The sequence below is a fragment of the Lepidochelys kempii genome, chromosome 2, assembly GCF_965140285.1.
Source record: "Lepidochelys kempii isolate rLepKem1 chromosome 2, rLepKem1.hap1, whole genome shotgun sequence".
Classification (NCBI taxonomy): domain Eukaryota; kingdom Metazoa; phylum Chordata; order Testudines; family Cheloniidae; genus Lepidochelys; species Lepidochelys kempii.
In genome coordinates, this window is record NC_136381.1 from 83,397,603 (window position 1) to 83,409,858 (window position 12,256).

The following is a 12,256-nucleotide window of genomic DNA, read 5'->3' on the forward strand; positions in this document are numbered from 1 at the left end:
GTCGTCAGTCGCCCCTCCCTCCGTCAGAGCAACGGCAGACAATCGTTCCGCGCCTTTTTTCTGTGCGGACGCCATACCAAGGCATGCATGGAGGCCGCTCAGCTCACTTTGGCAATTAGGAGCACATTAAACACCACACGCGTTATCCAGCAGTATATGCAGCACCAGAACCTGGCAAAGCGATACCGGGCGAGGAGGCGACGTCAGCGTGGTCACGTGAGTGATCAGGACATGGACACAGATTTCTCTGAAAGCGTGGGCCCTGCCAATGCATGCATCATGGTGCTAATGGGGCAGGTTCATACTGTGGAACGCCGATTCTGGGCTCGGGAAACAAGCACAGACTGGTGGGACCTCATAGTGTTGCAGGTCTGGGACGATTCCCAGTGGCTGCGAAACTTTCGCATGCGTAAGGGCACTTTCATGGAACTTTGTGACTTGCTTTCCCCTGCCCTGAGGCGCATGAATACCAAGATGAGAGCAGCCCTAACAGTTGAGAAGCGAGTGGCGATAGCCCTGTGGAAGCTTGCAACGCCAGACAGCTACCAGTCAGTTGGGAATCAATTTGGAGTGGGCAAATCTACTGTTGGGGCTGCTGTGATGCAAGTAGCCCACGCAATCAAAGATCTGCTGATATCAAGGGTAGTGACCCTGGGAAATGTGCAGGTCATAGTGGATGGCTTTGCTGCAATGGGATTCCCTAACTGTGGTGGGGCCATAGACAGAACCCATATCCCTATCTTGGCACCGGAGCACCAAGCTGCCGAGTACATAAACCGCAAGGGGTACTTTTCAATAGTGCTGCAAGCTCTGGTGGATCACAAGGGACGTTTCACCAACATCGACGTGGGATGGCCGGGAAAGGTACATGACGCTCGCATCTTCAGGAACTCTGGTCTGTTTCAAAAGCTGCAGGAAGGGACTTTATTCCCAGACCAGAAAATAACGGTTGGGGATGTTGAAATGCCTATATGTATCCTTGGGGACCCAGCCTACCCCTTAATGCCCTGGCTCATGAAGCCGTACACAGGCAGCCTGGACAGTAGTCAGGAGCTGTTCAACTACAGGCTGAGCAAGTGCAGAATGGTGGTAGAATGTGCATTTGGACGTTCAAAGGCGCGCTGGCGCAGTTTACTGACTTGCTTAGACCTCAGCGAAACCAATATTCCCACTGTTATTACTGCTTGCTGTGTACTCCACAATATCTGTGAGAGTAAGGGGGAGACGTTTATGGCGGGGTGGGAGGTTGAGGCAAATCGCCTGGCTGCTGGTTACGTGCAGCCAGACACCAGGGCGGTTAGAAGAGCACAGGAGGGCGCGGCACGCATCAGAGAAGCTTTGAAAACCAGTTTCATGACTGGCCAGGCTACGGTGTGAAAGTTCTGTTTGTTTCTCCTTGATGAAACCCCCCGCCTCTTGGTTCACTCTACTTCCCTGTAAGCTAACCACCCTCTCCTCCTCCCTTCAATCACCGCTTGCAGGGGCAATAAAGTCATTGTTGCTTCACATTCATGCATTCTTTATTCATTCATCACACAAATAGGGGGATGACTACCAAGGTAGCCCAGGAGGGGTGGTGGAGGAGGGAAGGAAAATGCCACACAGCACTTTAAAAGTTTACAACTTTAAAATTTATTGAATGCCAGCCTTCTTTTTTTTGGGCAATCCTCTGTGGCGGAGAGGCTGGTTGGCCGGTGGCCCCAACACCGTGTTCTTGGGCGTCTGGGTGTGGAGGCTATGGAACTTGGGGAGGAGGGCGGTTGGTTACACAGGGGCTGTAGTGGCAGTCTGTGCTCCAGCGCCTTTGCTGCAGCTCAACCATACACTGGAGCATACTGGCTTGGTCCTCCAGCAGCCTCAGCATTGAATCCTGCCTCCTCTCATCACGCTGCCACCACATTTGAGCTTCAACCCGCCACTTACTCTCTTCAGCCCGCCACCTCTCCTCCCGGTCATTTTGTGCTTTCCTGCACTCTGACATTATTTGCCTCCACGCATTCGTCTGTGCTCTGTCAGTGTGGGAGGACAGCATGAGCTCAGAGAACATTTCATCTCGAGTGTGTTTTTTTTTCTTTCTAAGCTTCACTAGCCTCTGGGAAGGAGAAGATCCTGTGATCATTGAAACACATGCAGCTAGTGGAGAAAAAAAAAGGGACAGCGGTATTTAAAAAGACACATTTTATAAAACAGTGGCTACACTCCTCTTTCAGGGTAAACTTTGCTGTTTACATTACATACATAGCACATGTGCTTTCGTTACAAGGTCACATTTTGCCTCCCCCCACCGCGTGGCTACCCCCTCAACCCTCCCCCCTCCCTGTGGCTAACAGCGGGGAACATTTCTGTTTAGCCACAGGCAAACAGCCCAGCAGGAATGGGCTCCTCTGAGTGTCCCCTGAAGAAAAGCACTCTATTTCAACCAGGTGACCATGAATTATATCTCACTCTCCTGAGGATAACACAGAGAGATAAAGAACGGATGTTGTTTGAACGCCAGCAAACATACACTGCAATGCTTTGTTGTACAATGATTCCTGAGTACGTGTTACTGGCCTGGAGTGGTAAAGTGTCCTACCATGAAGGACGCAATAAGGCTGCCCTTCCCAGAAACCTTTTGTAAAGGCTTTGGGAGTACATCCAGAAGAGCCGCAAATGCCAGGGCAAAGTAATCCTTTCACATACTTGCTTTTAAACCATGTATAGTATTTTAAAAGGTACACTCACCGGAGGTCCCTTCTCCGCCTGCTGGGTCCAGGAGGCAGCCTTGGGTGGGTTCGGGGGTACTGGCACCAGATCCAGGGTGAGAAACAGTTCCTGGCTGTTGGGAAAACCGGTTTCTCCGCTTGCTTGCTGTGAGCTATCTACAACCTCATCATCATCATCTTCGTCCCCAAAACCTGCTTCCGTATTGCCTCCATCTCCATTGAAGGAGTCAGACAACACGGCTGGGGTAGTGGTGGCTGAACCCCCTAAAATGGCATGCAGCTCATCATAGAAGCGGCATGTTTGGGGCTCTGACCCGGAGCGGCCGTTCGCCTCTCTGGTTTTCTGAGGGGTGCCTCAGCTCCTTCAGTTTCACACGGCACTGCTTCGGGTCCCTGTTATGGCCTCTGTCCTTCATGCCCTGGGAGATTTTGACAAAGGTTTTGGCATTTCGAAAACTGGAACGGAGTTCTGATAGCACGGATTCCTCTCCCCATACAGCGATCAGATCCCATACCTCCCATTCGGTCCATGCTGGAGCTCTTTTGCGATTCTGGGACTCCATCATGGTCACCTCTCCTGATGAGCTCTGCATGGTCACCTGCAGCTTGCCACGCTGGCCAAACAGGAAATGAGATTCAAAAGTTCGCGGTTCTTTTCCTGTCTACCTGGCCAGTGCATCTGAATTGAGAGTGCTGTCCAGAGCAGTCACAATGGAGCACTCTGGGATAGCTTCCGGAGGCCAATATCGTCGAATTGTGTCCACAATACCCCAAATTAGAGCCGACAAGGCCGATTTAAGCGCTAATCCACTTGTCAGGGGTGGAGTAAGGAAATCGATTTTAAGAGCCCTTTAAATCGAAATAAAGGGCTTCATCGTGTGGACGGGTGCAGGTTTACATCGATTTAATGCTGCTAATTTCGACCTAAAGTCCTAGTGTAGACCAGGGCTCAGAGTCATTTTCTGCAGGGAAGCAAAGAAATCTGTAGGGCACATGAATTCTGCACCACTCACATGAATTCTGCACCCACACAGTGGTGCAGAATTCCCCCAGGAGTAACAGTACAGTAATACTGATTATCCAGATACTTATTCAAATTAATTGCCTTCCATTCTATTAAATAATTAAGATTTGACTGTTAAAGTAATGAGTCTGGCATAAACGTTGCCTTGTAACAACTTTGATAGCTGTTTCTAGGCTGTAAAATGTACACATTTAAATACACTGGAAAACTGTTCAGAAATAATCTGTGTGGGAAATCCCATAAATCTTAATTTCAGTCAGGAAATCTTTTTCACACTTAGTTTTAGAGCTGTATTTAGTATCTTAAATGTCCCATGGGTTGTGTCAAGATATATCCTATAAAACTAGGAGGATGCAATAAAAGGTGGCAGTATTCTATCTTCTGGGAAACCAGCCCTAGGAAAAACCAAATCCACTGCTTTGAATGGTGTTAGCAGGACTCACCCTTTCTCTTCTCTCTTGATGACAGCACAAAAGGATAGTGAGGAGGAAAGTAAAGCTGTTAGCTCAGCTTGGCAAGCTTAGTGTTCTGGTTTCACTTCACATCAGCGATCCCATTGAGGTATCCAGGAGCATCATCCCCCTTTAGCTTCTCATGGTTGATGTACGGCTTTCTGATGAAAGGGATACTGTCCCTGGTCCTCCCTGACATGAATTTTTGTGGAAGCCAGGTCCAAGGTTGAAGTAAGAGAATCACAGATCCCTCTTCCTATCTTGGAGGAGCCTATTTCCTCAGAGCTCTTCCTTTACATACTAAAGTAAGGTCTCATTAGGAAGAGAAATCTGATATAGGAGTAGCAGGAGAGGCTCCCATTCTTGCCCAGCAGTGAGTGAAGCAGCAGCATCACCTGACGGAAAATATGTACCTGACCTACTCCTTCTTTTCTTAAAGAAAGATCTGTTCCATCCATTACTTCTCTCTGAGTGGAGCAAGGAAGAAGGGGTGCCCACCAGCTCTATAAATTTTATTCAGACTTTATCTTAAGAGCATAAGAACTACTATACTGGGTCAGACCATGGTCCATCTTGCCAAGTATCCTGTCTCCAGCAGTGGCCTATACCAGAGTTTCAGGCGCAATGTACAGGACAGGGCAGTTATCAAGTGATCCATCCTTGTCTTGCTCTCCCAGCTTCTGGTAGTCAGAGGTTTAGGGTTGCCTCAATCTTGGGTTTCAGTTGCTGATCATCTTGGCTAATAGCCATTGATGGACCTATCCTCTGTGAATTTAGGGGGGGAGGGATAGCTCAGTGGTTTGAGCGTTGGCCTGCTAAACCCAGGGTTGTGAGTTCAATCCTTGAGGGGGCCATTTAGGGATCTGGGGCAAAAATCGGGGATTGGTCCTGCTTTGAGCAGGGGGTTGGACTAGATGACCTCCTGAGGTCCCTTCCAACCCTGATATTCTATGATCTATGAATTTATCTAGTTATTTTTTTAACCCAGTTATACTTTTGGCTATCACAACATCTCATGGCAATGATCTTTTGTTTGTATTGAACCTGCTGCCTATTAATTTCATTGGGTGACCCCTATTTTTTGTATTGTATCTCTCCTCATAGAAGTCATTCCATACCCTTGATCATCTTTGCCTTTCTCTGAACTTTTTCCAGTTCTTCTAAATACTTTTTGAGATGGGGTGACCAGAACTGGACACGCTATTCAAGTTGTGGGCACACCATGATTTATAGTAGCATTATGATATTTTCTGTCTTCTTTTCTATCCTTTTCCTATAGTTCATAACATACTGTTAGCCTTTTCAAACACTGCACGTTGAGCGGAAGTTTTCAGAGAACTTTCCACAGTGACTCTAAATATCTTAATCTCATAAGATGGAGGAAGTTGCATTCGATACTTCAGAAATTTCTAAGGAGTAACTCCTGCATGTGCTCCCCCTTTCCTGTGCTTTTCTAAAATACATTGTCCTCCTTGGTAGAAATCACGATTGGACACACCAGAAATGTGCCCCATTTTGTTCCATACTCTTGGTGCATGCTTCCCCCACCCCCCCTAGCTGGCTGGGAACCTGCTTGGGGACATGAACTCCTTTTGGTTACTTACTCTCTTGTCCCCATTCCCTTCCCCTTGCCACACTGCATTGTTTCATAAGAGGGAGATGTGTGACGATAGCTACCAGAACTAGTGATCTCCGCTCAGCTTTCATCTGCTTTTACCACTGAGTGTGACTATTCCTCCCCACCTTGACTCAAATCATTTTAGGAGGTAGCTGTTGCTCCCATGTGAAGCAGTAGAAACCTGTGGTTAGACAAGTGTTCAGCCTTACTTTTCATGTGCTAAGCAAGGAAAGGCTCCTCTTCCAAGAAACAGGAAGAGAAGGGGGGACAGAATTAAATGGAAGTAGAGTGTATGCAAAATCACATAGAATTAAAGTAATCAAATTTTTAATAAGATTTTTTTTTCATTTACTCTTAAGCAAAAGTGATTTGAGGGATGCCAGCCTTTCCTTTGCTTCAGCGTGATTATAGTAGAAATGATGGTTTGGGGTGGGTGTCAAAGCACTAGAGGATGAATGCTGCCAGGCGGTAAATACTTGGATTACATCAAGTTCAGTGAATCTACCCAGAACCCTTTTTCAGAATGTTTTTAAATGTCTATCTGACCATTTTATCCACTCCCCTCTTTTGTGAATTAAAAACCTGGTGTTTGTTTTTAAAAATTTATTTTATATGATTTAGTTTAATTGCATGCAAATTATCTGAATCTCTTTTAGGTATGCCGGTGCCTTGAGAGCTTCAGGAGAAATGGCCTCTGCTCAGTATATTACTGCAGGTCGGTATTTGGATTAGAACAGAGTGTTTTTGCTATTATTTGCTGGAGTCCAGGATTGTTATTGCAAGTCTTTAATGTGTGTTTTTCTTTGGAGTTTATGCCTTAGGAACTCCAGAGCACTGAGGGGTTCATTTTAACCTTTACCACCTAATGTACTTCTAAGGACTAGACTAATCTAGCATACTTTTCTGCACCTTCCAAAACTTACTCCAACAAAGGTATATTTGGAGTAGTGTGGATTACCCACCTGAAACTAGGCACAATCTAGCCTTAAATGTAAAGCATTAGCCCTTATTTCTTAAGTGTGGTTTAAAGTAATTGGGACTTTGTAAAGCACTCCTCTCCATCATTTGAGGTGAACACTTCCCATGTAAACATCTGAGTCGACAGTTCTTGTTTTTCACTTAATAGTAGGTTATAACTGTACTTCTGGAACTCACCATGCCAGTGACACTACATTCAATAGATGTTATTGGTCTTGCAACACCACTGGAGTAATATTGACTGCTATCCTCAATATGCCATAATCCTTACCCTAAACTTCATAATAGCATCATATATTTAATCTCCAAAGGGAAAGTAACATTTTATTTTGGTGGTGGTGATGGTGGTCTGGGTAGCAGGAGCTCACAAAGGCCCAGTATCTCTGAGCTCTAACTAGAACTCTAGTTAGACCCTTTACATTTGAACAAGGGTACTACTTGTCCACTTTGTTTTCTTTTTTTACTCTATTTCATTGCCCCACTAAGATGCTGGGCCAGCACACTGGGATTTCTACCAGTCCATTTAAGGAAAAACAAAACAAAATAAGAAGGAAAGGTCCAGTTTGTGGGTATGCCTGCTGATCGAATTTTGGGGTGGTAAGTTCAATGGTTACTCTATACAACCATGCCTGCCCCTTCCCCTCTCACTGCCTCTACTTTGTGTCCCTTATTATTTTATTTTGAGGTGACAACGTTGCTTCTGAGGAGTCTAATACATTGATAAGTAAATCCTTAGTTAACTCGTTGGTGCTGGGCTGGTCAGGAGCTCCTGCATGACACACACGCATTTTTTAATGCCTGTGTCATATTGAGATAATGCCTCTTGGAGTCAGTGTTTGAGATGTTGGATCACAGGGACAGGAAGAAACTGGCCATAAAATTTAGTTTTTTTTGTTATAAAATAACATTAGCTATATCCATTGGTATAAAAGCTTCATGCCTCGGTCTCCTTACCTGTAAAGCCTACATCACAGGCTGTTGTGAGCAGCAGTCAGTGTCTGTAAAGCGTTTGGAAACTTGAAGTTCTGTATAATGGATACATTTTTAGAAATAAGATTCATATATGCAGCTAGGAATGGAAGGAAAGGGGGTGTGTGTGTATGTTGCCACTCAACATATTCTTAATCAGCATCATCCACTACACTGCAAATAGCTTTGAACTTTCTGCACTAGTGTACATTGACTTGCTTTTCCTGGGTGCGAAGTTTAAGTATTCTCTGAAGAATTTTAAGTGTGGAAAAATCAAGTTTAGATTTGGTCCTATCAGCAATAAGTGACACTTAAGTCACTGTGGCTTTCAGTTATAGAAAGTGGATCTTAACCTGAACACCTTTTGTTTTTAGGTATAGACATGTTACAAAGACATTGTGCTTCAGGAGTGTGTTAAATAGTTTTTGGTGAACGACATTTCTATTTGTGGACTGTTAGTGAGGAGCCAGCTTCAAGTGGCATCAAAGGGCAAGGCACTATGTGCCTATCTTTCATATCTGGGTCATTTGCTATGCCTGCGTAATCATGTTTGCAGGCACATTTTGCATCTATTGTACCTACTGTGAAACAACTGGGCCCTTTGGTGAAAAGTTCTAATTTGACACTGTTAAATAAGTGTTCCCTTTGGATATTGTTGCCTTCTTGCTGTTCATTTTAACTACTAGTTTGCTGTAGTATTTTTAAGAGGATTTTTTTACATTTAATTTTTTTATTTTCAAAACTCACTTGCTTTATTTTTAAGCTCTTAGAGATTTGTTTGATTCCATGGATAAAACGTCCTCCAGCATCCCACCCATCATTCTCCTGCAGTTTTTACACATGGCCTTCCCACAATTTGCAGAGAAAGGTGATCAAGGCCAATATCTCCAACAGGTAAAGACTTTCACTTAACTTCCGATATATTATACAGTGTCCAAGGAATACATTTCTGGAAAAGATGTATTTATCAAATAACTTATTCTGTCATAGAATACAGTTGCAAAACATTAACTCAACAGAAAATTACTACTTCTAGCTATTGAAGTCCAAATATTATTCTGTAGCCTTTTGTATTCCAAAAGCTAGATGTTTTTTTGTAGGGTGTAGAGAAAAAGTTGCATGAAGAGTCAAACACCAGCTCAGCTTACTCAGATTACAAATTTCATGTTATCAGGGGATTGATAGTAGTTTCATAAGAGTACATACCTAAAATCATAAATGCAAATTACTGGTATCTAGTCAAATTTCAATATTCTGTTTTTTCATAGGATGCCAATGAATGCTGGGTACAAATGATGAGGGTACTACAGCAAAAGCTGGAAGGGATAGAAGGTGATGCTCTTATGGAGGTAATAGACATCATCTTGTATTATTCTTTGATTCTGACTATAGATGAGGCTATAATACAGTATTCATGACTGATATTCTTATTGGGGGGTACATCAATAAATAGTTGAACAAATTTCATTAGGTTGGAGCACTACCAAGTTCTCCCTAGGTTATATTTATAGTCTAATAAATGAAATTGCCTCATGATGTTGAGAGCCAGTGCAAGGCCCTCCATGCCACTTAAATCGCACATTGGGGTGCCTATGCTATGGAAGGAGTTTCCATGTTGGCCCTACATAAGCCAGTGTGGAAGACCACAAGATCCGTGCTTATGTGAGTCCAGTCACCCTAACATTCTATTAATTTTATATGATGTTGGCTGTTTCTAAAAAGCATTATTGTGGTTTGGGATTCAGAGAAGGATGTCAGCAGGAATGCTGCAGCAAACAGGATTAGCTTAGTCAATTCACCGAGAACTTTATTTTCTCCAGGGTAAGGGTGAAACTTCCCCCCAAGTGTAGCTTTAAAAAAAATACTTTGTGGAGTGTCTTGGTTTACAAAGATCAGTGATAAAACAGTTTTGTTTATAGTTTAAAAAGTATTATAGAGAACTCTACCTTTCAGTGAAAAATAAAGTGGTGCTGTTTTTAATAAAGACATTTGCTGTTTCTTGCCAGTATTATGGTCTAAAGAGACTGCTTTCACAGTAATTAAATGCTAATGTTGGTGTCTAGTCTAAATCTTTTTCACTCTGATAGGGAGACTAAGCAGATGAAATTTCAACATATCTAGTTTTCTTATGTAACCATAGGTATGTGTTCTTTTTGAATGAATAGGCATTCATGAACTATCTTTTAAAAGTACTTAATTGTTGTCTGCATGGAAGAGATGGTGTTTTTGTTTGCTACTTAAAATTATAATAAGAAAACCTGTTTTGCAGACTGACTCTGGAGCTTCAGCAGCAGCTTCTAAAAAGAAGAGTTTAGTTGATCAGTTCTTCAGCATTGAATTTGAAACAACGTATCCTAAGGATTTTAAGGTCTAAAGAGCAGTAGTGATTTAGTAACTCATAGTGGGGAGGGGATTTCACACATAAGGGATAACAAAAATGAAAAACTTAACCCAGAAGAGGCTAGAGAGAGAAGATACTTGGGGAAAAGATACATCTGTATTGTAGAAGTACATAAAAGCACATCACAAAAATTAGAATAAGCAGTAATGGGAAAAATGGTACCTTTGGAAACTTTTTTAAAAACAAAACTTAAATATACAATGGTTCTTCTCTAGAAACTAATAGCATTTGAAATTCTTTGCCTCAGGAAATGCTGAAAGTCTACTTTTACATGGATACCAACGATATCGTAATACAAAAGGGACTAGATGGCCACGCATTTAATTGCTAATTTGAGGGTTGCTGATGTTCTTAGTCTACTCCACGTTTTGTACATTGCTATCCCTTTCCTGAGGAATTTCGTCAAATGCAATAAATATATAACAAATAAATCTCACACCATCAGGTGACTAGGAAGTGGATTCATCATACAGTTTTCAAAGAGTAGGGTTTTTTATAGAAAAATAATTTGTTTTGGGAGGTGGATCAAGATTGACATGCTCCATGGAAGTGGCATTTCAGGCATAGTGTACTATTCTTGATCACCTACCCATAATGAAATTGAGTGCATGCCATATTTGGGCCTGTGGAGTATTTTTTTTTTTTTCTTTCCCCTGGACATATGGGGAAGGACCTGAGGCAGTTTTTAATATTTTGCTTTTCTAAGTTGTTGAGGGGGAAATATCTGTTAAGATTAGGGTAGTAATCTTATACAACTTTCTTGATGCAGAGTCAGGTGTTAGATCTTTTTGGAGCAAGAGGGCCATGCTTTTCTGCTTTCATACCATGGACCTCATTTCAGTTTCTGAGCCTGTAAACTGTGGGTGGAGGAACAGAATGAGTATGGTAGGAGAATAGATACATAGGTCAGTGGCATGATGAAATGAGTCCACAGAAAGTTTGGGGTGTAGGTTGGAGAATGGGGAGAACGTAGTAATGGAAGGGTATGTGGAACAGAGATGAAGGTGTAGGAAAGGGAAAAATTAGCTGATAGGGAGACTAGGAGGTGCATGGTGAAAGGAACTGCAAATGAGGAAAGCCTGGACATAAGTGGTCCACTATCAACTAGGTCACCTGATAGGAAGAACAGTGAAAGGAGGGGATGGATAAAACTACAGAAGAGGAAGTGATGGGGAGACTAGTTATAGAATTAGGGAAGAAAGAAAGGCAGTTGAGATAGAAAGGGAGAAGGTATGGAAGGGGATGTATACCATCTTTAAGGATACGATTTAGTCACGGCAGTCACTGATTCAGTGACTTTACCAGATGTCCCTGACCTTCAGCTGTCAGCAGCTGAAGGCGGGACTGTGTGCCCCCTCTGAAGCTTCGGCTGGCGTTGCAGCCACGATTACTGCTCTTCTCCCTCCTCCCCCTTGGCCCCCCAAAATAATGGCTGGGGCCAGGGCCATGTGCCCCTCCTCGGGGCTGTGCCCCTCCTCGGGGCTGTGCCCAGTGACTGCAGCCAAGGCCATGTGCCCCTGCTCTGCAGCCTCTGGGCCGGAACCATGGCTGTGCGCTCTCTACTTCCCACTCTCTCCCCTTCCCTCCCCCCCCACAAACTGTGTCTGGTGCTGAAGCCAAAGCTGTGCCCCCTCCCCACCCATGGCAGTGGGACTTGTTCTGTCATATCCCCTCTCTCCTCCAAATGGGGCTCCAGTCATCATTCCTTTTCCCTCCCTAGCCTTGCCCCCCAGTTATTTTTAGTAAAGTCACAGACTCCTGTGAACTTTTGTTTGTCTGCAACTTTTAGTAAAAATATCCATGATAAAATCTTAACCTTAACCATGATAAAATACCTATCAGTTTTCAAAGAGAAGGCTGTTCAGTGGTCTAAAGAAGTGGGGGGAGCCTGGGAGATAGCAGATGTAGAAGAACTTAGGGCAGTTGTCTCTACTCCACTCAGCCACTGTTCGTGGAGTGTAATATTGAAGCTGATCCTAGGATTTGATACTGGCAAACTAAATAGAGCAGTAAAATGGCCTTTGCAAGGCTAAGTGTCAACAAAACGTGTATTGTGAGCTGTTGCTGTTTCCATGGACTAACACTCTAGCCATTAGACTGGTTAAAGCA

General features: G+C 43.6%; 1 protein-coding gene across 3 annotated transcripts in view; it reads left to right on the forward strand.

The window, feature by feature from the left end:
- USP14 (ubiquitin specific peptidase 14) overlaps positions 1 to 12,256 on the forward strand; it is a 36,115-nt gene that overhangs the window by 12,492 nt on the left and 11,367 nt on the right. For all 3 annotated transcript variants that reach the window (XM_073331431.2, XM_073331433.2, XM_073331432.2), the window contains exons 6-9: positions 6,456 to 6,514; positions 8,510 to 8,640; positions 9,015 to 9,095; positions 10,016 to 10,095. In XM_073331431.2, coding sequence (XP_073187532.1) covers positions 6,456 to 6,514; positions 8,510 to 8,640; positions 9,015 to 9,095; positions 10,016 to 10,095 — 351 coding nt within the window. The remainder of the gene's footprint in view (positions 1 to 6,455; positions 6,515 to 8,509; positions 8,641 to 9,014; positions 9,096 to 10,015; positions 10,096 to 12,256) is intronic.